The sequence below is a fragment of the Lagopus muta genome, chromosome 10, assembly GCF_023343835.1.
Source record: "Lagopus muta isolate bLagMut1 chromosome 10, bLagMut1 primary, whole genome shotgun sequence".
NCBI classification, from domain to species: domain Eukaryota; kingdom Metazoa; phylum Chordata; class Aves; order Galliformes; family Phasianidae; genus Lagopus; species Lagopus muta.
The window spans coordinates 2573162-2596112 of record NC_064442.1 but is presented as its reverse complement, the minus strand read 5'-3'; the positions used below and the strand labels follow the sequence as shown (position 1 = coordinate 2596112).

At 46.5% G+C, this 22951-nt stretch overlaps 3 protein-coding genes across 12 annotated transcripts in view; 2 read left to right on the top strand and 1 right to left on the bottom strand.

Moving 5' to 3' along the window:
* Nucleotides 1–1920: 1920 nt before the first annotated feature.
* MTFMT (mitochondrial methionyl-tRNA formyltransferase) lies at nucleotides 1921–10546 on the top strand. 2 transcript variants are annotated; one of them, XM_048955966.1, is made up of 10 exons: nucleotides 1921–2175; nucleotides 2571–2783; nucleotides 3163–3285; nucleotides 4183–4285; nucleotides 4846–4921; nucleotides 5053–5144; nucleotides 5306–5387; nucleotides 6019–6101; nucleotides 6399–6630; nucleotides 10412–10546. In XM_048955966.1, exons 1-9 carry the CDS (start codon nucleotides 2027–2029, stop codon nucleotides 6597–6599), a joined length of 1122 nt encoding a protein of 373 aa, XP_048811923.1. In that variant the 5' UTR covers nucleotides 1921–2026; the 3' UTR covers nucleotides 6600–6630; nucleotides 10412–10546. The 2 variants fall into 2 exon arrangements, with proteins under 2 accessions (XP_048811923.1, XP_048811922.1); XM_048955965.1 differs by lacking the exon at nucleotides 10412–10546 and having other exon boundaries at nucleotides 1922–2175; nucleotides 6399–6847.
* On the bottom strand, nucleotides 6953–21750 carry LOC125698061 (cartilage intermediate layer protein). 4 transcript variants are annotated; one of them, XM_048955925.1, is made up of 10 exons: nucleotides 21596–21750; nucleotides 20263–20390; nucleotides 19552–19635; nucleotides 19072–19125; nucleotides 17373–17558; nucleotides 16176–16490; nucleotides 15979–16087; nucleotides 14891–15048; nucleotides 11936–14295; nucleotides 6953–7380 (listed from the first exon to the last, which is right to left on the bottom strand). In XM_048955925.1, exons 2-9 carry the CDS (start codon nucleotides 20330–20332, stop codon nucleotides 11954–11956), a joined length of 3318 nt encoding a protein of 1105 aa, XP_048811882.1. In that variant the 5' UTR covers nucleotides 20333–20390; nucleotides 21596–21750; the 3' UTR covers nucleotides 6953–7380; nucleotides 11936–11953. The 4 variants fall into 4 exon arrangements, with proteins under 4 accessions (XP_048811882.1, XP_048811881.1, XP_048811880.1 ...); XM_048955924.1 differs by lacking the exon at nucleotides 6953–7380 and adding an exon at nucleotides 21175–21320 and having other exon boundaries at nucleotides 10553–14295; XM_048955923.1 differs by lacking the exon at nucleotides 6953–7380 and having other exon boundaries at nucleotides 10553–14295.
* LOC125698075 (gonadotropin-releasing hormone II receptor-like) overlaps nucleotides 17689–22951 on the top strand; it is a 21010-nt gene continuing 15747 nt past the window's right edge. For 4 of the 6 annotated variants that reach the window (XR_007379064.1, XR_007379063.1, XM_048955961.1 and 1 more), the window contains exon 1: nucleotides 21754–21862. The gene's annotated coding sequence lies outside the window, so the exon portion shown is untranslated. Of the gene's footprint in view, nucleotides 17777–21747; nucleotides 21863–22951 lie in introns of those variants that run through there. The other 2 variants (XM_048955962.1, XM_048955963.1) reach the window with 2 other exon arrangements.

Genomic DNA, 22951 nt, shown 5'->3' with positions numbered 1-22951 from the left:
GATCTCAGCATGGACTTGCAGTATGTCCAGGAGCTTTAACTACTGTCAAAACTGAGAATACTGCTCCTGGGTCCATGACGGGCTGAAGCTGAAGCTTCTTACACACTGCAGATTTACCACTGGCACTGTCAGCTCCAACTGTATTGGGATCCAACAGCAAGAAACTAACACTGGGTTTGAACTGCCAGCTTCTTGGGCCATTCAAACTCGTGCAGTAAATTCCAGGCTGTTCTGAAGGCCACAAAGTGGTGGTGATAAATACAAGGTTCACCCAGGGAGCTGGTACTCCTCTGCACGACACAGAATGTTGTCTTCAGTTTGATCCGTGCAAGAGCTTAACACTAGTGATGAGAGCCAGCTTTAGGGTAAGCTGGCATCGCAGGGCCGGTCCGTGAGCCTTCCTCCCGTGAACTGCTCACTCTGCTTGTGGAAATCTTGAATACTCTCAGAATCTGAGATAATTTACACGGTCAGATTACACAGTGTGTGGAACGCTGCTTCCTCTCCTGTGGAGCCTGATACCAGTAAGGGCCTGATAATATTTTTTGTAATCTCACCGTTATTGTGCAACAACTGATTGTTCCTTGTCTACCAGCCTCACATTATTTATGGTCAGATTGTCAGACTGCCTCTTTCCTACATTTTTTCCAAGCAGAAATACTCCGGTTTCTTTAACCTCTTCTTGAACAGGTGCCACTCCTTCACCCTTGTTACTCTTTTGTTCATCTATTTTTCGCTATGTTCTTTCACCCTGCACCCTGAGGAGCTGGCTGGAATTGCAGAGAGGCCTAAATGTGACCCAACTGAGGATTTTCATGGGCTCCACGAATGACAGAGAATTCCACAGCTAACAGAGAATTAACTTTCTGGAGCACACAAATTCAATGTGTTGATGCTCAACTAGGAAATTATTTCTCTATTTGCTATCTCATTTTGTCAGGGTACAAAACTGACACTGTTAGAATCACTTGGCTCTTTTCCTTTTCTCACGTACATTTTCTCATTAATTCTTCTCTGCTTCTACCAAAGGAGATGGAGGCATTTTCTTTACCAGAGGGAAAAATAAAACCCAAACGATGGACAAATGTGGCAGGGAGAGTAAAACCAGACAGCGCCATTCTATGTGACACAGAATCTCCTTTTCCCTACTGACCTTTCCCTGGGGTACCTTGTCATCACCTGCCCTCTATTTCCACCTCTTCTTTCTTTTTTCCCTGGCACATATAAATTGTTCACAGGTTCTCATGTGCTACATTTTAGAAATTCCTAGCGTCAAAGATACTGGGGTATATCGAGACTGAGATGTACAAGGAATTTTGGAGGCAATGTGCATTAAAGGAAGTTCTACATGAGTAAACCACCATCCCAAGCGGGGAAAGAATGTTCTCAGCAAAATGATAAAATATTTTTGTTCTTATGTTATGGGAGAAGACACTTCTTTAAGTGATTATCCTGACCTCGTGGTTTACAAGAAAACATTCTTTAAACTATAATCACTGTTAGAACGAAACTGCGCAGAGCAGGACACAGCCATTAGCTTCTTGAACACTGCATTGGAGCCAGGGGAAAGCAGTGGCCGCCGTGTCAACATCCCTTCCTGCCCCCACATTACCTTTGCACTGGGGCTGAGCAGCCAATGGTGAGGAGGGCCAGGGGGCACTGCCCCTGCTTCCCCCCCCCCCCCCCAAATAGCGGCTCCACCCACAAAATGGTGGCCCCACCCTAAAATGGCTGTCCCGCCCACAAAATGGCGGCTCCGCCCCAAAATGGCTGCTCCGCCCCAAAATGGCTGTCCCGCCCACAAAATGGCGGCCCCACCCTCAAAATGACGGTCCCACCCACAAAATGGCGACCCCGCCCTAAAATGGCGGCTCCGCCCTAAAATGGCTGTCCCGCCCTCAAAATGGCGGTTCTGCCCTCAAGTGGCGGCCCCGCCCACAAAATGGCGGCCGCGTCCCACAGCAGCCCCTAGGGAAGAGGGCGCTGCCCACTCGTGACGTAATCTTTTTACGCCGGAAGTGCCGCCATGCGGGGGCGGCTTCTCCGCGCTTGGCGCGAGGGGCTGAAGGCGGCGGACAGCGGAGTGCGGCCTCGGCGGGAGCCGCCATGGCGGGTGTTGTTCTTTGGCACCGACCGCTTCGCTGTTACTACTTTGCGTGCCTTGCAGGCCGCCAGGTACTGCTCGGAAGGCTAGACAGCGAGGTTTGCCAGGTTGGGCCGGTGATGGTGTGCGCTTTGGAGGCCCCTGGGGGAGGGCAGGGCCCAGGGGTGAGTGTGGGTGTCGGTATGGGTGGGGAGGGCAGCGGCTGTGCTTTGCGACTGAGATCGTGGGATCACGAATGTGTCGGTGGTGAGGAAGCAAGCTACAGAGGGCGACGAAATTGATAAGAGTGTCTGGGATTGAAAAGGGGTTGGGAAGAGGGTTGGGCTGAGAGTCCGGGGGCTATCTGGAGGTTGGCGTGCGGAGAGGCAGGCGATGTAGGAAGGAGTACAGTGAGGGTTCGGGGGTGAGCAGACTGACTATCGTTAGTCCTGCTTGCACGAGTTCTCCAATTCTTTTCCTATCTCAGGGAGCCCAGCAGGGGCTTGCTTGTGTCCAGGCTGGAGGTGGTGACGCTGCCCTCCCGTCTGCCCGTAGAACTGCCTGTGAAGAGCTGTGCCCGTGAGCTCCAGCTGCCTGTGCACGAGTGGCCACAGACAGGGCCTGCGGGGCAGTTTGATGTTGGTGTGGTGGCATCGTTTGGGCGTCTCTTGAGCGAGGACCTTATTCTGCAGTTCCCATAGTAAGTGAGTTGACATCTGCGGCTGCTTTCTTAGTTAAACAAGCTCTATTTTTGACTATTATTGCATTTTATGCCTGTAACTTGCAGCTGGTGAGGTGAACATCTTCCATGAAATTACCTGCTTATCTGAGTCCTTTTGTTATTGTAAGGCTCTTTATCATGCTGATAGAAATCTATGCAAACATTCAGCATAACCTGTTGTTTCCTTCCACTTGAATGTTTGCTGGGAAGTTGAAGGTTACATAGTGTGAATTTCCCTTATGTGTGTCTTTAAATCTCAGAAGTTCTGAGCAGGTAATTCCTGAAGTAGTTCCAATATACTGTTACAGACACGTTAACATAAATTTCAGTTACTGTTCCTACTCAAACTTCATTTCAGTGGCGTGCTGAATGTCCATCCCAGCTGCCTCCCACGGTGGCGTGGTCCTGCACCAATAGTCCACACAGTACTTCATGGTGACAAAGTGACCGGGGTAACAGTTATGGAAATAAGACCAAAGAGGTGTGTTCCCAAAACAACTCTCTGCTGCTGCTCTGTGTAATCACTAGTTGCTGTTGGTTTTGTTGTTTCTTTTTTAAATGCTTGTTTAATATTGAAATATGAAGCACTTAGAATATGAGACTTGCCACAGATTTAATGTGTGTAATTTGTACTCTAGGCTGCTGTGATGATGATTTAGTTTTTTAACGTTTTAAAAACTAGTCTTTATTGGTGAAATTATTCCCTAGTCATGACAGTCGGAATGCTATATTTTTTTGTATTAATTGCTCCTCAGTAATCTTTAAATGTGTGGTTAATATTGAAATCATTACATACGTTTAAAGAATTCCCACCCTGTTCTTTAATTTTTAATGTTATTACAGAGAGCAGGCAGATCAAATGGTCAGTGCAGATAGATTGATAGGTTTGGTATGACAGTACAGAAAAGAATGGGCTTTCAGTCTTCAGAGCTGTCCACAACCTACTGTAAGAAAGGGCAAGAAACTGCTTGACTTGGGAAAAGAGGGATAATCTATTTTAGCTTCAGCAGAAGTTCTGGCTTAGATGGCTTGTGAAAACACATCATAGTTCGGTCTTTGCTTTGTGAGACAATTGTCTTGATAACAGAACTCAGTAAAGTATGCAAAAAACTCTGAATGTTTCAGGCTGTTTCTTCTGAAGTTTTATATGTCTGAACAGTAAGTTGTATTTACAGTTACTGAAACTTGAGTCTTGCTTGGTAAAATGATTCCCGTTTTCCCCATTTCTCATATTTTTAAAATTTATGTTTAAAATTTCTATTTTGTTATTTAAAAAAAAAAAAAAGTAACAAAGTTAACATATTTACTGTAAAATTTTGAACTGTTAGTTAAACCAGAGTTTTTCCTCCTGTAAGCTCGTATGTTTTCTGCTTTGTAGGTTCGATGTGGGTCCAATTATTAAGCAAGAAGAGTGTCCTGTTCCTCCTCAATGTACAACAAAGGAGTTGGAAGTGATATTAGCAGAGATGGGTGCAAACATGGTAAAGTCATGCAAGCTGGTATTGCCTCTGATCAGCACCTTGCTTTCAACATGCCAGCTATTCTTTGTAATCTTGTTCTCAGTTGGCTACAGTAGTTAGGAGGAGAATGATCCAAAATTGAGTATTTGTGAATATTATCTCTCACTGAGAGGAAAATTTAAGTGGTGTGTGATAAGCTGTTGGTGTTGATCCCTGTGCGTTGCTATTCTGTTTGTAATCAGTGAAGAACTCACTTGCTTTGTGTGGAAGCAGTGCAACTGCTTCTTTTGTTGAAGAGAATGTTTGCTTGTTGATCTTAAAAATCAGCTTTCAGTCTGTTGTAGGGTTAACATCATAGAGCAGATCATCCAGAGAAGAGTACTTGTTTTTTTTTTATTGTGAGAAGTGCCAGTGTTGTGTCTATGCTATACTCAGGTTTTTGTGACCAGATTTTCTAAAATCTGTGAGAAAGATTGACTAATAAAAGATGAAGTGCTGCATTTATATGTCTTAGATTTAGTCTTCCTTTCACTAAACATACTCAGATTTCCCAGTGTTCTTTACTAACGTTTATTTTGCAGCTGCTGTCAGTTTTGAAAAACTTGCCTGAAAGCTTAAAAAATAAAAAAGAGCAACCAAAAGGAGGAGTAACATTTGGTAGGTGCACTTTTTGTTTTTTTAATAATGCAATTTTATTTTTTCTTTTATTATTTAGATATCTTTTTTACTGTGGTTTCTCTGCTGCTGCCTCTGGCTTAAAATCAGATATATATATTTTTTTCTCCTAGCTCCTAAAATATCTGTAGCTAAGAGCTGTATAAATTGGGAAGAGCAAACAGCTGCACAGATAATTCAGCTGCATCGTGCCATAGGAAGTATGGTAAGAGTAGATTTTCTAACTCTTTTCTGTCCTCCAGCAGAGGATGTCTAGCATAAGGGGAGGGAAATGGAAAAGAAAAAACAAACAAAGCAACAAAACAACAAAAACTAGAGTGGAAATGATGAAAATTGTCCCAGTGTGTTGTCTTTTTCTGTTTGCAGTTTCCTTTGCAGACGCTTTGGAAGGGCAGTACTGTTAAACTTCTGGATTTCGTAGAAGTGGACAATATCCTTGGTTCTGCTGGTATGTGCTCTTAAATTAATCTGCTAAGTAAAGTTCTTGTGTGTTTGCAAGCACTGACTTGAAGATTGTACACAATTGTGCTGAACAGGTACTGCTTTCTGAAACTGGTGTAACTAAAGCAGTCTAATGTGCCCAAAACTGTATTGAATTTCTGTGCCCAAAGGTGAGCATGATAGGGATTCTAAGGTTGTTCCTGCTTCATGATGGCAATGAGAGAACAGCAGGCATAGCTCTGTAAATCCTGAGCTTTGATTATTTTAATTCTGTAATGAGTTGAGAGCTCCTGTTGTAATGCTGATGCCTCGTGATTTCCCAAGAGCGAAGCTAGATCTGTGTTATCACTTAAACAATTTTCTGTAGTCACCTGTGAATCTGGGAGCTTTGCATGCTCTGAGTGCTGTACTGAAGTGTGCAGGACTTAATGGCTGCCTGTGGGTGAGGTAGGGAGCAGTGCTAGAGAGTAACTGTTCTGATTCTTTCCTGCTTTTTTGAGTATAATAGAACATAGAATATGGTAAAAATATTATTGAGCAAAATAGTAACACAAAGTAACTGCATTTCAGAGACAAGTGTTTTAAACTTCTTTTGCTTGTTTGCATAAAAATGCAAAGCAATCATTTTTTGCTTCTAGATCAAGTATTAAGTGACCATGGAGCTGTTCCTGGCTCACTGCTCTACCATAAAATGTCCCAAACACTGATAGCTCGTTGCAAGGTAGGCTTCTGTTTTTGTATTCATTGCCTTAAAGATGAGGTTTTCGTTATCTGTTATTAACGTCTATCTTAATTGTCCAGTGTTATTCACTGACATAGTTTAGATCAGCATCAGTCTTTTTACTTGATACCTCAAAGAGCTTTTAATTTTCAGTAACAGACTTTCCATTTGCAACTGGGAATTCTGACTCAACTCATAGCATAAGCTTGGTGATACAGAACACATTTAGTAAGTCAACCTAATATTTAAAACATGGAAGAAGCTTACTGCTGTTCTTTGTTGTTTTGTATTTTCTAGGAGGGCTGGGTTGGATTCAAAACAGTAGTATTAAAGAAGAAGCTTACAGCTGTTGACTTCTACAATGGCTACATGCACTCTTGGTTCCAGCAGAACTCAAGAACAGTTCATCAGGAATGCAGGTTTCAAACGCTCAAACTTAACACAGCAAAGAAGACTCTGAAAGAGAAGGAAGTATTGTTGCAGGATATAAAGCGATAGATGTTTTTTTCCCACATCTTAAAGTATACCTGTAAGTTAATATAAAATATTTCAATTCCAAACAGTAACTGGGTGAAGTTTTCCTTCCCAGAATGCGTGACCTTATTGTCAAGCATTCTGTTCTCATCTTGGATCTCTGATGATGATGATTTCTTTTATCCCATTAAGGAGCAGAATCTCTGTATACACCAAGGGCAGTGAATAAATCTGTTTCCACTGTTGGGTAATAAATCTATTTTTATATCATGTTTTCAATCTTTTTTTTTTCCTTGGACTTTCAGTATAACTTCCTTCAAGCTTAAGCTTTGCTCAGATGCTTCAATCTAGAAACATTCCCTTGCTTCTCTGTAATTCATACGTAGTTTCAGAAAAGCAGACAAAAGCCTGTAACACTTTAAGGAGAGCAACAAAATGAAGATGAGGCAGGTGACAGGAGCTGCTGTAGCATTATTTGCTCAGTGTATTCCTTCTTTTTTTCTGAATACTGTTGCAGTAAAAGCAATTACTAAAGTTATTCAGACTAGTGAGGCACCGTTCTGTTAGCTTCTTATTTACAGCATTTGCACAGAAATTTTGTGAGCCTTAGAGAAAAACAGAATTGCAAGCCACATCCTCTTCCACCTGTCCTTTTGGCTCTTCAGGGTTTCCTGACCATTCATGCCTTTTCAAGCAGTTGTGGCAGAATGTTAAAGCTCAAGTTGTGTGTTGAATGCATGATACTTACGTCAAGGTGGCAGGAACATGACACGCTTGAATGTGACTCACTGAATGAGAGCAAAATCTAAAATAAAAAAGAAGTGTTATATAATGTGGATTCAAATGTTTGTGAAGAAGCATCTGTTAAAGCGGATGCTGCAGTATTTTTCTTCCCCTGCCATTGGTCCAACAATGAATCTGTCTCTGACAGGTTGTCTAGAACACATGATCCTCCACGAAATCCACGTCTGTGCATGCAAGGCAAAAGCTGCAAGCACCAGTAAGGTAGAAGTTGGACTTCTGTGGAGAATTCCTTTGTATCTTCTTGCAGCCTCCAGCAGTTTGTGCTGCAGACTTTTTAAAACCGCTGACAGAATTCCTTGGAAGTTCTTTTAACTTAAACTCCTTTGCTTTTCTTGAACCTGTTATGGCATCATAGCAGCAAAGAACTGTGTAGGGATCCCAGAGAAAGATCCTCTGGATTACTTCATTTTTAGATTTTACCAAAGGTGCCATTCTATTCTGCTGTGTTTAAATTATTCGGAGAGCAAACCCCTTTGGTCAGAGCATATCGCTCCTAACTGATGTGAGCAAAGCAGTGTTCCTGCTGAGTGGCATTATTGCTGGTAGCTGGAATACTGGCTTCCAACTAGCAGTGTCTGCTTTAACTGTTGGCATCAACAAGAATCCATGGGGCGATCTGCACATCTCCTACTGACAGTTTGAGATTATGCCTTGTGTGAGATGTATTGCTGTTAGGCAGTAGTGGTGGTGGTGATGATTTCAGTTCGGAAGCGCAGGGTTCAGTTCGAAAGCACAGTTTCCTTCTGTCTTACAGGGGGTTTGAAGAGGCATACACTCAGACACCCAGTAGGTGGTGCTCACTGCATCGCTTCTAGGGGAAGAACAAGGTCAGTGGGCAGAAGATATTGAAAAATCTGGTTCAGTATCTCTTTAGTTATGTTTAATTCCAAATAATGTCTAAACTTTGCAGTGGCCAGAATTCTTATATGTTTTGAAGTTAATCTCCTCAAAATTTCTTTCTCTACAAGAGCTTATCAAAGATCAGACAGTTTGCTGTAGCTTAGCTGTTGGTTATCCTAGCTTTGAATATGCACAACTTTCTGCAGTTGTTTTATGGAGGAATTATGCTTAATTTATTTCTTTATGGAGGAAATCTTTGTCATGGTGGAGGAGCTTTAAAGGGAATTGGAGTTCCCCAGGCAGCTCTTAGCCAAAATGTTTCTTTGGAAATTTCTCCTTCACCTGACTCTATGGGGATTTAATCCAGAAGGTAATGAAAATCTGATTATTTTTGCAGATCAGGCAAAACAAGAATAGGGCATTCACTGATGAGGTGTGGAATAGCATGTCAAGGTTGACTCTGGAACATAGACGTGGTGATTCAATCCCCAGGACTACTGTTTTGCTCAAGCACAGCCACCCTAGCAATTGGAATGTGATATTAGCAAAATAAAACAGCTGTCCTCTTGGAGAGAGGAAGCACAGCAGAGATATTCATAGACCCAGCATCCACTAGGGCTCAGTTCAGGAGCACTGAAGCCAAGTTACTGCTAGAACTGCAAAACCTTTGGTTACCAGACGGGCTCTGGTGTTCAGCAGGGATGACTTCATCTTGTGTTTCAAGTAAATGTTACAGGGAGTGATATTTTCTAGTATGCTGATGACTAGCAGTTGGTTGCATCTGTTCTATAATCAAACCTTACCAGTCCCCCCGCTTCCTAGGAAACATTTTTCCTGTTTTCTACTAAATACAAACAAGTGGTGTTGGTGATTAATCACAGTAATGCTTTAGGCTTTTAGAGAAGTTGTTTGGGGAAATCAATGAATAATGCAAAGGTTGAGTTCAGATGAGAATATCTCTACTTGCGTTTGTCCTCGTTGCTGACACCCAGATAGCTTCTGGGAGGTACTATTTTTCCTTTCTTAATAATAAGAGGAGAGAGAGGTCACTGGGATTGGAAACCAGGTGACCTTAATGGAAGCTTCTTTGCCATTAGCCCTAAACCTACGGATGTTTGGGAGCAAGGCCTCTTGCTTCAGCCTGCTTCTCAAGGTTGGTGGTCTGAAAACTAATGCAGAGGGCGGAGCTGAGTCACAGCCTCCCTGCATTCCTGGAGTTGATGCTCTCCTTTGATATGTGGGAGTGTGCCTTAGGTTTCAGGTTGCAGAAGGGATGCTGTAGTACACTGACCATAAACATAGGCACTCAGGAACTGGAAAAGTCATATTATTGAACTGTAGCGTAACACTGCTGTGAAGGGTGAAGATTAGGATGTGCTGTAAGTTTTCTCCTACATAAACTCTTGACTTATTTGACATGGTGACTTATCAGTGGTGAAGAAGTGTTAACTCTGAGTGGTAGTTTTTGGCTTCTTTTCTGGTAATAGTACTTCAGTGCCCATGTTTGAAACCTCTCTGTTCTGCTTTATATGCAGTGTACTCTGTCAGCAGTCTCTTCTGAGGGCTCAGGGACTCAGTGCAGCGATAAGCTTGTTTCTCCAACTTGGAATTAAGCTGCAGTGGGGGACAGCTTGGGGAAACTTGGAGAACTTCTTGCTGTTTCATGGGTAGGCAGAATTTCAGGGCTGTCACCACTTCACTGGGGAGAAAATTCTGTTTAACAGCAAAGTAAGAGCCCTAAACACTGCCTTTTGGCTCTGGTAAGTCCCTTAGTAGCACAGGGACCAGATCCTGAACCCGTTTTCCTCCCAGTAACTCCTGGGTTGATCTGGAGAAGTCATTTGCATTACTTCACTCACAAAATGATGAAACCAGGGCCAGGATTTGGCTGACTGTCTGTGTAGAGAAGAGACGTTTCTCTGTAAGTCTGCAGTGCAAGCCAAGAGCTCTGTGGGAAGGTCTAAGCTAATGCTCCCCACTGGCTGCCTTGGCCCCAGCTCGTGCCAAGCCCTTGCAGCAGGCTAGACACAAAAGAAAACACGCAGTCTAAATTCGTTGGTATGAAGAAGTTGTGCCAAAGTATTCCATAGCTCATCTTTTTCTGTTTCTCTTTGTTAATTGTCAATTTGCATGAAAACAAAGACTATAAAGATTTGTTGTTGTGTTGTTTTTTTTTTTTTTTCCAAGCATAGTTCAGGCTGCATTGGCATTTAGTCCTGCACAGTCCTGAGTTTAATATCCAAGATGCTTCATGACAGACCTGAGAAGCTGTTCCAGATGTTGCTAAAGGCTATTGAAAGATTCCCCATACCCTTCATGAGCTCTAGGTAAGACACAGACCTGTATCAGGATTGTATTAATATCTGTAGGAGAGGAACGAGTGGTAGGAGAGAGGGAAATGCACAGTGGGGCGTGCGTTTCAAGTCAGTTTTCGTTAAAAAGGAGCCCTTTTTTTGTGATCCCTGTCTGTGAAGATTTGAGTGCTGGAGGCCTGTTGGCTTACCTGCTCCAAAAAAGTTTGCCAGATATGTTTGGGTGCAAACCTGGGATGTGCTCTGTGCTGATGAGGTCCCAGATTCCTCTCTACAAGTAGTGGCACAAAGGCACAGCCACAGGGTTTTGTAGGGCACTGTTAAGTAGAGCTCTTGGAGTTTGGTCACACTCTGACCTCTTCTGTGGCCATCTGTGTTTATGTGTTACCTAAATTTTCTGTCATCTTTAAAACGCTGATCCCCAGCCTTTTTCCTTCCCAGTGCTCTCAAACTCTAGGAACTCTGCTGCTCCCTTTTAGGCACCCCTTGCCCTGACCTCCCAACACTTGCTGCCCCTTTTAATCTCGTGGATGTGGTGCTGCTTGCAAGTTGGAGACTGATTCCCTGACTGCAGTGTTTTGGGGCAAAGCCTTGGACTTGGGAGCAGCAGCTGCCCACCAAATCCCTTTCCAATACCCAGTGTCAGTCTCACATTGAAAAGTGAAATTTTGTAGGTTGTTCTTTGGTCAGCTCTACACATGGTTTATTTACTTGGGCATGTCAAACACAAAGGTAATATAGCATTGCCAAAATTACACAAAATGGCTTTTTTTTTTTTTTTTTTTTTAAATTCATCTACCCTACTGTAGAGCATTACTTGAGGAGAAAAACCATGCAAGAAGCAAGAGAAAACTAATTTTATCCATGCGGAGCCTACAGATCCATATGGCTTCTCTGTGCTCTCAAGCATGTGACTTCTTAGAAATGCAGCTGGTGGTAGTTTAGCTTGAATACAATCATTCTAAAACAAGCTAGAAATAAATAAAATACTTACATTTCAAGTACAAAACCTTGCAGTTGAATTCAGTATGGGAAAATCAGTTTATTCCTTTTCATGTTACCAACTACTGTACAGGTACTTGGGCTGGCAAAGTCTGCAAATGCAGAATAGGAGGATGTCTTGTGTATGTGACTTAATTGAACTGTGTGTTTAGTCTTCCCTTTAGGCTATCAGGTGAAGTTGTTTTATCTCAGATTTTTTTGATGCTGTTAGTAAGGCAGGAATTCACTTACAAGAACTGCCTTATATCTTTCCTTTGTGGTGCAATGCAAAAATAAAACTAAAAAAAAAAAAAGGGAGTGGGAGGGGAATATAATGTCTCAAAAATGCTGACATCTGCCTGCTTTGAATTAGGCTATTTGCAGGTAGATACTTTTTTTTTAATCAAACGTGAGTGACTTTACCTAGGCTCCTCTATAGCTCTAGTATGAAGAAGGACGTTGACCTCTCATCTGGATTCTGCTTTGGGTGATCTGGCGGCTTCCCACCGGCCTTTGGTATGCAGGGCTCTCCCTTGGTGGTACCTGCACGGACTGCTGGCCTAAGTTCCTCTGGGACTCAAATAAGCTTTGCTCTGCTGCGCTCCTCTCCGAACAGGTGAAAGTCAGCGCAACACCGATATCACTCTTCATGATTCTGGAGGTGCCATCTGATGTGCCATCGAAACACCTGCCCAAAGCAATTTCCTTGGCGATCCTCGGGTCCTGGTCAGTGACGGTGTAGATGCCATAGTTATGCCCCAGGGGGTCAAGGGGTGCCAGCATTGTGTATTCACTGGAATCGTTGTTGGTAGCCATGGGGAGGTGGTTCACCAGGTACTCGTGGAGCATGCTGTTAACGCTCTCCCGGCGACAGCTGCCTTGTGGGATGACTTTCACAAGCGTGCGATCCACACGGTCTTGGTCGAAGAGCATGCCACTGCACTTGAACTCCAGGCAGGCTGCTGACACGTCCTGCTGCTCAGGATCCCGAATGCTGCGGACGTCCCTGATGCCATAGAGCCTGCCAATGGTGCGTGGATGCGTCCCACCCATGTTGCGAGACCTTATGTTCACTTCTTGGGGTCCATTAATTTTGACTTTTATGTAGCAAGCCCTAAATTCCATGGGTTTGGGCCACCATGCCAGATAGTCATCGGTCCAGCTCATGAGGTCATCTTCACTGAAGGGAACAGTATTGTAGTCGTACCGATCTCCCTCTATCCTGTAAAACCTGAAGTGAGCAGCGCTGTATGGAGCTTCCTCACATTCTTTCAGATTTTCATAGGCATAAATAGGGCCATTGTTCTCATCTGCAGAATTTGGACTTGGCTTGGCCATATTGATTCTGAATGCGGTTTTCTTTGTGTTAGGATCCTCGTGGTCTGTTCTCCTGTAGTTGAGCTTGTTGAGATATGGCTGTGGGACGCCAATGGCATTAGGATTGAGTTTGGGAGCAGAGGGCACTGCTTCAAGTTCTTCACCCCCCAAGCTCGCCAAAATGTAAGCTGCATAGGCCTCCGGGTTCTGCTCGTCACAGAAAGCTGGCACACAAGCACCATTGGGACCAGTGACCACGCTGTCAAAACGGCCCCATGCTCTAGGGTTGGAGGAGAACCCTGGTTCTGGCTCCGTGTTTATAACAGAAATCACCACCCCTTGGATCTGCTCGCTTGGCAAAAATCTCTCACTTCTGTATGCTCGGACTTTGACGTAGCACCGTCTGCTCTCTGGGACGTCCAGGTTAAAAAGCCGCCTTTCCTTGATCTCCATGTTCCCAACCAAAAAAGTCCTCTCCTCTCTTCTGCGCCGTCTGCTTTTCTCCAGGTTGAAGTCCCCCTCTTCCTCCCATAAGCCTGTCTCAGGGTTCAGTGACCAAAGCTTCATTTCTTGTATGTGCTCTGGCATCCTCACCTGAGCAGTGTCCAAGTGGACCTTCACATCTTCTGCATTAAGAGTCTCGGTGCCCTGTTCATCAGTGAAGTCCAGGGAAAACATGCCATACGTGCGGAGCGGGAACACATCTCCTTCGTCATCTACAAAGTTCAGGTCGCTTTGTGTCACAGGCGCTGTTGAGAGTTCTCTTGGGTCCAGAAACGTCACGCTGGCTTTCACTTTTCCTCTGTAAGGTTCTCCATTCTTCCTGTAAAATGAATCAGGAGGGATTTCTAATTCAGCAATAGGATCCTCATCTTCCTTTTCTCCCAAGGGAATTACACTGGTTTCAGTGGATTCCAGTGTAACAGGGGCTTTCTTTCGTAGTAACTTAATGTCATGAAACACAGCACCTCCATTTTCCTTGAACGGCAAAACTTTTGTTGTGTTCACAAACTTCTGCAGCCGATCAACGAAGGTTAGAACCAGTCTTTCAGTATCCGGTGGGACGTGGATGGAGAAGGTTCCCTTGTAGCCAGTCATACTCACTCTCTTGTTCCCCATGTAGATGTGGCCAAACCTCAGTGGCTCACCGTTATCCACCGCTGTAGCTCTGCCCCGAACTGTTATTTTTGTCTCGGTGCATTTTTTGCAACCGCATTCTACGGCGACTTTGGTGGGGAGCGTGTACCCATCGCACAGGATCTCTCTCACTTCCATCTTAGACACCCCACAGCAGTAGGAGATGTTGTCCTTACAGCGGAGTCCCTTATCCAGCTTCCCAACGCAGGTCCTTGCTGGGCACTTGCCCACGTCGTAGTAGAACGAGTCAGTTGCTTTTTGGAAACAGTCGTGCGGAAGACGAATGAGGTGGCTTTGAGGCTGGGAGCTGCAGGCTGCCTCTTGTTTTCCTGTTGAATAGCATTTCTTAATGAGCAGCATGAAATAATTGTACAGTCATCTGTATGCGGTCAGAAACCCTCTGAGCTAAACATTGCTTCCAATCACAGGGAGGCTTTTGCAGCAATAAAACAGATGGTTTGCAGAGTTTTGGTTAGCTGGATTCATCTGGCCTTTGTTACACTGCAGCAGGTGCTCAGCTTTAGTTTAAGACACCTGATTAAGAGCAGTGCTGTTTGCAGGAGTGTCCCAGCTCCTGCTTACCAGCTACATGCTCAGCAGCTGCCTGGCTTCTTGGCTATGAACAGACTTAAATGGGTCCCAGGATTTAAAAAAGAAACAGAAATATTCACACGCTGGGCAGTGATTACAGTGAGAAATGGCTGCCCAGTGGATTAAGTTTGGCAGGTCATTCTGAAACCCAGAGCTCCGGATTGTAGCGAGCAGCTGGCTGATAACCAGCACAGTCAGGCTTATCTGCTAATGGGTGCGTAAAATAGCACCTGAATGTTTTTCCTGCACCTTTCCTTTCATGCATGGGTCATAATTTCTGAGCACTTTCTGTACCCCTGCTGCTTGGAGCAAATCACACACGTTTTCTCTTACCTATTACAGAAAGCGTGGCAGGTTGGGATTTTGCTGAACCTCCATCACTGATGGCCTTGCAGAAATATTCTCCTGCCTGCCCTCTGTTCAGGTTCTTCAGAATGAGGTTGTTTTTATATCTATATATAGAAGGATCCAGCAGGGAGCCATTGTGGTACCTGCCAGGAACAGGCAGATGGTTAATGGGACAGAGGCCTGACCGCATGGCTTGGGCAGAGCAGGGCCCAGATCCTGTCTGTGTGGATTTTGCCACACCTCCTCCCTCTGTTACACCACTTATTTCATGGAGCAGCCCTGTCCCAGGAGCTGCCCTTTCAGACTTGTGGTCATGCTTAAAAGCATCTCCCCACTGTGTTGCATGGGGTGCTACTCATGCTGCAAATTCTTGCAGGGGCTTCCCCTAAAACCCATTCCAGACACAGCTGTCAGTCATGCCTGCCAAGGTTTTTGAAACTCCTATCTGGGTGTTTTTTCCATTAAGTCCCTCTGCAGATTATATTACTGCACCTGCGAGAAATGCCAGCTCTGCAAATGTGCAGGAAATGATCATTTGTAGCACGGGGTTCTCAGTGTATTTATGCTTAAAAAAAAAAAACACAATCCAGCTTTATGGAGATGGAAAGGAGGTACAAATCAACAAAATTAATGGGATCGTTGGAGTTGGAAGGGACCCTTAAAGACCATCTTGTCCAACTGCTCTGCAATGAGCATGGACACCTAGAGCTCCGTCAGGTGCTCAGAGCCCATCCAGCCTGACCTTGAGTGTCCCAAGAGATGGGGCACCCACCACCCCTCTGGGCAGCCTGTGCCAGTGCCTCACAGCCCTTATTGGAGACAACTTTTTTCTTACATCCAGTGCAATCTCCCATTTTAGTTTGAAACCATTTCTCCTTGTCCTCTCACGTCAGACCCTGATGAATTCTGTCCCCTTCTTTTTATAGCCAGCTTGTATTGATAGCAGCTGTTGCTGCAACCCAATGCAACACCTTGCCCTTGGCTTTGTTGAGCCTCATGAGGTTCCCCTGGGCGCGCAGCTCCAGCTTTCTGCCCTTCTGCCAGGTGGTCTGGGATCAATGGGAGTTCCTTACCACAGATAGCGATCTGGGGCCGGAGTCCCCACAGCATTGCAGCAGAGTGACACGCTCTGCCCCACTCTCCTCGCCTTGTCATCAGGGCTCTTGAAAACATAGGGTTTGCCTGCAGGAGGATGAAAGACAGCCTCATTACTCTTATTTTTGTTAGTTGCTCTTAACGGTGCTGGGCTTCCCTGTCTCTATAGTTCTACCTGATCTCTTCAGCTGCACTTGGAGCGCCAGGTTCTTCCTGTTGGTCTCCGGTACAGTGATGGCTGCGGTCGTGTATTTGGCTTTCTTTATTTTGAGGGTGTTGCTGCCATCGGGACAGACCCCAGGAATCCTAAACGTGCCCTTATTGTCAGCTGTCGTCAACAGCTTGAGATTGTTGGCTTGCAGGTAGACCCGGGCGTTGTCTGCGGGTGAACCATCCTCCAAGGAGACCTTTCCATGCAGGGTCACGTCCTCGCACATGCATGCATCGCAGTCGGCGTTCACGCGGCCCATGGGGCAGGTGATGTTGCAGCCTGGGGTAAGGCAGGTAGGTAAGGAAGCAGCCTGATGCCCTGCCACGCTCCTAGCATGGCCTCACGCCTGCTTTCCATTTAGATGCAATAGGGCAGATACTGCATAAGGAATAGATTGTATCCAAAATGTATTTCCAGAGATTATCAGCAGCTGTGTATTAGAAACGTGGGGCTGATGGAGTGCTGAGCCTCGTAATTAGGAGAAAGCACCCACATGGATGTAATTACAGCTAGCAACTTTTCATTACCATCCCCAAAGGGCTGAATTTCAGGGATGCTTGAATCCCAATCTGCATGTGAGCTGAACCCTGGCAAAATCACAAATCCAAATGCCTTCAGCTTTGTAGATTCCTGTTGCCAGCCCATGCCCACATGCCATGGCATTGGTTTGTCTTAAAAGCCGCCTCTCTTAGCAGCATCCTGGCTTGCATAGGACATAGGCTAGGTCCTAATAGCCTAACTGTTGAATAAGCGTGATCTGATGAATCCAACAAATAGTCTCCCAAAGAGTGATTCTGTGATGTTTTCTTACCTATAGCAGTTAATCTTACATATCCCTGTTTCTTTCCATTTACAAGGGCACTCCCTTTACAATCACAGAGCCTCCGCCTACAGCAGCTGTGTGATAATCTATTTATTTGCAGCAATAAAAAGAAGAACCCGGAGAAAACCCTATAACAACTTTCCTGGAGAAAACACAGACTGTTTTTCAGAGTGATTTGTTTAAAAGGGGAGTATAACTGTAATACAATGAATTACAAGCTGCTGTAACGTCTTCCTGGGGCTGGCTGCAGGCAGCTCTCAGAACTTTGGCAAGGAGGAGAACAGAGGTAACGTGACTATGAGGGGAGTAAAAAAACGTAACCAAGGTTATGTGAGCACCTGAGCAGACGTGTCCGATGCAGAGCCGCCCTTCCTCCATGACTTCATTGCAGTGCACGCCCCAGAGGCGATCCGCCAGGCAGGATCGGGTCCGCTTCTGCACACCAGTTTGGCCACACGTTCCTGAGCACTCACTCCATTTTGACCATGGAGACAAGAACTTTCTGGGATCTTGCACCAGAACAGCTTGAATGACATCATTGGGGTGTTAGTGAGACACACATTCAACGCAGGACTGCCCTAAAGCAAGCAGTTTCCATACAGCTTCTACGTGGCTCAGGCATGAGTTTGTATTTGGATATTATGCACCACAAACTCAAAGCATGTTGAGGGAGCTGGAAAACAAAGCACGTGAAGGTGCCTCAATGCTTCAAACATCATTGCCTGAATTTAGGACGATTAAGGTAAGCCTAAGGGGCAGAGTGCAGCAGCTCACGCTTAATCTCCAATAACTTTGACTTAGAGGAGCTCAAACCCACATTGTCAACTGAGTGCTATCTGAGTGGCAGTGTTTGCATGTGGTTAAATGAAAAAAGCAACAAAGAAGGGTGCTATTGTTGGTAGGGCTGTGCTGAATGCCTTTAACCCTACTTCAACATATGTTCTCTATAGGGGAAGTGTGTGTCACAGAATCGTAGGGGTTGGAAGGGACCTCCAGAGATCATTAAGTCCAACCCCCCTGCCAAAGCAGGTTCCCTACAGCAGGTCGCACAGGTAGGCACCCAGGCAGGTCTTGAACATCTCCAGAGAAGGAGACTCTGTGTCCTGTTGGGAGCACCAGCTTTGCTGTGTGCAGAACAGAAGGCTGAGATGCTGAGCGTGCTGGGGCTCTGCTGATTTGTCAAACACAAAGAGGTTTATTGGGAGTTTGGTGTGCGGTTGGATGTTCCAAGGAATTCCTTTAAAAGTTACTGGACGTAATTAATTTAAGCTGTTTGAATGGGTGAGATCCACCCCCAGCCTGTGGTTAGGGTTTATTTTTAAATGATGATGTTCTAATAATGTTTACGAAGATGTGCTGGTGACTAAATGCTCTAAAAATGAGATCTCTTGGAAACATGTGCATGCACCACACCATCTCCCACACCTGTACTTCCACAAGGTTCACTGTATGCCAGGGCAAGTTATGTCTGCCAAGAGGCAGGCAAGGTTGTGTCTGGAGTGTTGGAATAGCAGGTTTTGAAAATGAACCCTGGCTTCCACAAGCAGGTGTTGTAGGGGGATTTTGTGGCTGGAACAGATGACTTAAATGACAGCAACAGTGCAATGTCTGGTTTGGAGCAAGTGCCTAGTTTAGCTGGCTAGATTCTTAATCTGTTGGCACATTAACTTCTCCAGTTCACCATCCCCATTGGTACATAGATAGACATTATTTAATAATTTGGGGTGACACTGAGGGGATGCAGGAAGAGGTGCATTTGGAGACACAGTCTCCTTCTAGGAGCACACTCAGAAATGCTGTTCATCTTTGCCCCAAGCAAGTGTTCAGTTTGCAACAGATTGATGTGGTGTTTCTCTACAGCCCTTCACAGCTCTGTCTATCAGCAGCTATCAGGTGCTTGAATCTGCAGGGCTGGTGATGGCAAGAAAGGCAGAGGGGAGGCCCATGGCTCCAGACAGCACCTTGACTGTGGGAAAAGCAGAGGGCAGGGAGAAGCCAAGGGGTGCACGGGGAGTGAGGTAGGGAAGCAGGACGTACTGCGTCTGGCGCTGGTGAAGATCGGGTCCAACCGACGGGGGCTGCTCCTCGTACCTGTGGGCAGAGGATGTCTGGTATGACCCTGCATGCTCAACTCATGGAGGTCTTCTAGACCCACTCCCAGAGGTAAAGATTGAGGTTGGGGCTTACTGCAGTGAAAGGCAGATGTCTGGTTTTCTAATTGCTGTGGCCCAAACCTCAGTGTTTTGCTGGGTGTAACCCACAGCACCGCCATCCTCACCCCATGGCCCCGAGGACAAGCTGTGGTCACGCAGCTGACCTTCAGCTTTCCAGGACTGAAGCCAGTGGTGTGTGTCAGCCAGAGCTCCAACCCCACAGGAGGGTGCAGGGTCAGCATCATTTGTTCCACTGTCTCAATGTCCCATCTACTCCAGTGAATTGATTCAGTTTGAAATGAAGACTGAAAAGAATAAAAGATGTCCCAGTGAGGGGAAGCCATCAGGGTAGAACGTAACTTACCCTCTAGGCTGAGCATCACTATCGGTCTGAAGGTTTTCTGTCCTATCTGGATCCTGCCAAGGCCTTGTCTAACAAGCCTTTGACCTAGGGGTTCAAGAAATTAGAGATTAAAATAGATTATTATTAATAATATAATTGGATGTGAGTGGTCAGGCATAGTTTGGCTGTGTTCCACGTCCCTCCTGCTGGGATTTCCCCTGGCCCTGCTGCGTTTTGGGCTTGCTGCCCTCTGTGTTGGAGCAGCTGTGACCAAAACATCTTTTTATATCTGGAGGTATAAGACGCATCCCCCCCTCTCCCTGCATGGGGGAGGAACAAATCCAATGAGGGGATGAGCTTGGGTTAACCTGGGGAGCTGAGCCCAGGGCTGCCTGATGCAGAGCAGGGGTCTGGAACCTCCCCATCAAGTTCTGACCTTTCTGTGCTTCTCCCCAAGCTTGTCGCCAGAGCCCTTCAGAGCAAAATTCCTCCATGCCCTCAAAACAAATCCAAACAGCCTGCAGGCACCCTGCTCTACAAAACCTATCTAAGTAAATTGGGTCCTGCTCATCTTGGAGATGGGCACTCTGCCCTTGCAGTGTCTGCTGATTTCATAAAATCATCAAGGTTGAAAATGATCTCTGAGATCGCGTCCAACCATCAACCCATCACCACCACACCCACTAAGCCATGTCAGAACTGTGTTTGGGGTCACCAGTGTTGCACCTTCACCTGAACTGGCTGTGGCTCCCAACAGCAGCAGTAGCAGCAGCATCCATCCTCTTGCGGTGACCAGCATCATGTCCAGAGGTAACTGGGAGCTTCCTCAAGGACCTGGAGCTGTCCCACGTCCCTCAGACCTATGGGGACAAACCTAGCTGTGTCAAATCCTACCTACGGGATGCTGCTCCCAGCGGGTGCCCAACCTCCCATCCTGGTTGTTCACCAAACGTCGCCCCATTCCCGTTGCAGAAATCTCTCTCAGAGGTTATCCACTTGTGGCAGCTCCTACCCATTTGTCCCCCATGGCGGAGGCACCGTATCCTGCTGCTCTTTGCAGTGGCATCCCATCCCCGCTTCAAATCTTTTCTGCAGAAGAGTGCTTTGTAATGACATCTCCTTACTGGGCCCTTTTCAGGATAAGTGCTTCTGCAGAGCCTCAGCCCCCGTCCTTCTGCCCACAGCCTGGGCTCAGAGCTCCTGGGAAGGCTCACAGGCAAAGCTGGGAGTGTAAAACCCCATGCATAAGCCAAGCTCTTACTGTGATGCTGTGATTGTCAGCAAGCAGCCAGAAATTGTCCTTTTTTTCCATCACGTAGCCTTGTGGCTTTGAGCACTGAGATACCCAGGTTTTGAGCAGCTGTTGCTCAGTTGCCCTGTGCATCACAACAAATGAATCTGGGGCATAATTGGGGTATTCTGTGATTCCATGTTTGCCGTAGCTGCTCAGTGCCTCAGTTTACCCCAACCCAAGGCTGCAAGCAACAAAACTGCCTCTGCTTGTAACTAACTAACCTCCCCAGGAACGGGTGCTATGGGAATAGGAAATACTTTGATTACAGCTCAGCGAATCCCAGTCAAGCACAAATAACGAGCAACACATGAGCAGGATTTTGTGAGCTTACGGCAGGGTCACGAACTCACAGCCAGACAATAACCAGGAGAAATGCAGGCAGGCGGAAAGCCCCGTTCCCACTTGCAGGTTATTTTGGGATCCGGCTGCGACTCATCCGGGATTTCATACAAATGCAGGGACACATCCCCCCTCTCTGGGGCTCAGTCCTGAAGTGCTGCAGGACAAAGTGCAGGAACAGAGCTCTGTTGTCCCCAAACCCCCCTCCAGACCCTGTGCGAAACCCATTTGGTGACGTTGCAGCGGGATGGCTGGGGATGCCGAGCAGCCCGGCAGCCTCCCACACCGCAGCAACAATTCCCACTTCACCCTCAATCACAGCCGTTTGTAATTACACTGCCTTAATTACCCAGCGAAGTTATATAACGCCTGTGCTGCAGAGGAAGGAAAAGCTTAGAGTGATTCTTTGCTATTATTATTTTTTTGTCTTACCTACAAAAACCATAAAACCTCCAACGAAGGAGCGTCCCGTCCTCTCGTTCCGGGGAGCGCGGGCTGGAAGCAGCTGAAGGGATTTGCGGAGCCTTGCTTTCCCCGCGTCTCAGCGCTGCCTGCAAAGCACACGGTCCCCACAGCCCGAGCGCAGAGAGCGCTTATATAGCGCGGCGTGAGGCTCCGGAATGGCACCGCGCCACGGGCTGCAGCGGGTCGGGCGGGCGAGGAAAGCGCCGGCGGAATAAATCCCTCGGCGAGGTGATGGTAAACACGGGGCTGGGCTGCGGGAATGGGGCTTTGGGGTTGGAGTTGTGGCCAAGTCGGGGACGCTGAGCTGTCAGTGCCATCAGGCTGTGCTGCGGGAGATGCTCCGGGTTCGGTTCCCAGTTGAACGGCAGTGGCAGTTTGTACGGGATATCACACAGATGCTGCAGTGAGGATGCTCTGAGGTTCTGAGCTGGCTGGGGATGAGGTGGTGCCCCTCAGTGCCCCAAGGGTTCCCCACATTTGGGATACATACAGCTGTCCTGGGTATATGGGGCATGGGATGTGGCCAGATGCTTGCTTGGATCCCATGGTGTTTCAGGAGAAGGTTCTGCCCCAGCACGCAGTGGGCATGGAATGCTCCCCAGGGCAGCGGGCACAGGCCTGAGCCAGAGTTCAGGCAGCTCTGGAACACCTCTCTCAGGAGTAGGGTTTGGAAAGAGCTGCACTGACACAGGCTGCCCAAGGTGTGGTGGGGTGTTCCAGAACCGTGGAGATGTAATGCTGAGGGACACAGTGTTCATGATGGGGGGTGAGCTGGTGTTGGACTTGGGCATCTCAGCAGTCTTTTCCAACCTTAGTGATTCTATGGTTTTGTGGTGGCCCTGCGTGGATGTAGGAGGTGGATCAGTGGTCCCAGTGGGTTACTTTCAGCTTGGGATATTCTCTGATTCTCTGATCCTATGGAGCAGCACATAGCTGCAGAGGCAGGATGCCATCCTCGCTGGGACCCTCCTTGCAAGTCAGTGTGCCCTCATCTCTCTTGAGCCATGGGGACAACTGGCAAAGCTCCTGGTGAGACCCCCCCCTCACCCCCCCCCCCCCCCCAATGGAACTCCACAAAAGGAAGTTTGGAGCTGTGTGCAAGTGTGTACGCCTGCGGGGCCATATCTGCTGCAGCATGGCACAACATGGAGTGTGCATTCAGGATGGGGACAGGACAGAATAGAACAGGCTGCCCTCTTAGTAATCCCTCCTGGCCCTGCTGCCAGAGGGAGCAGTGCAGGAAGACATTGATCAGTGTCACATAAAAATTAATTGGAGGTGTCCGGCGCTGACTCCTGTTTCTGTTTATGAGGGAAAAGAAGA

Bases quoted from the DNA above. Each gene is read 5' to 3' on its own strand.
- MTFMT (XM_048955966.1), top strand. From the start codon at position 2,027: ATGCGGGGGCGGCTTCTCCGCGCTTGGCGCGAGGGGCTGAAGGCGGCG. The intron at 5,388-6,018 runs GTATGTGCTCTT...TTTTGCTTCTAG, and splicing joins CAATATCCTTGGTTCTGCTG to ATCAAGTATTAAGTGACCAT. The intron at 6,102-6,398 runs GTAGGCTTCTGT...TGTATTTTCTAG, and splicing joins CACTGATAGCTCGTTGCAAG to GAGGGCTGGGTTGGATTCAA.
- LOC125698061 (XM_048955925.1), bottom strand. From the start codon at position 20,332: ATGATGCTGGTCACCGCAAGAGGATGGATGCTGCTGCTACTGCTGCTG. The intron at 19,126-19,551 runs GTAAGTTACGTT...CTCTGCCCACAG, and splicing joins AGTGATGCTCAGCCTAGAGG to GTACGAGGAGCAGCCCCCGT. The intron at 16,491-17,372 runs GTGCTCACATAA...GCCTTACCCCAG, and splicing joins CATCGGACACGTCTGCTCAG to GCTGCAACATCACCTGCCCC.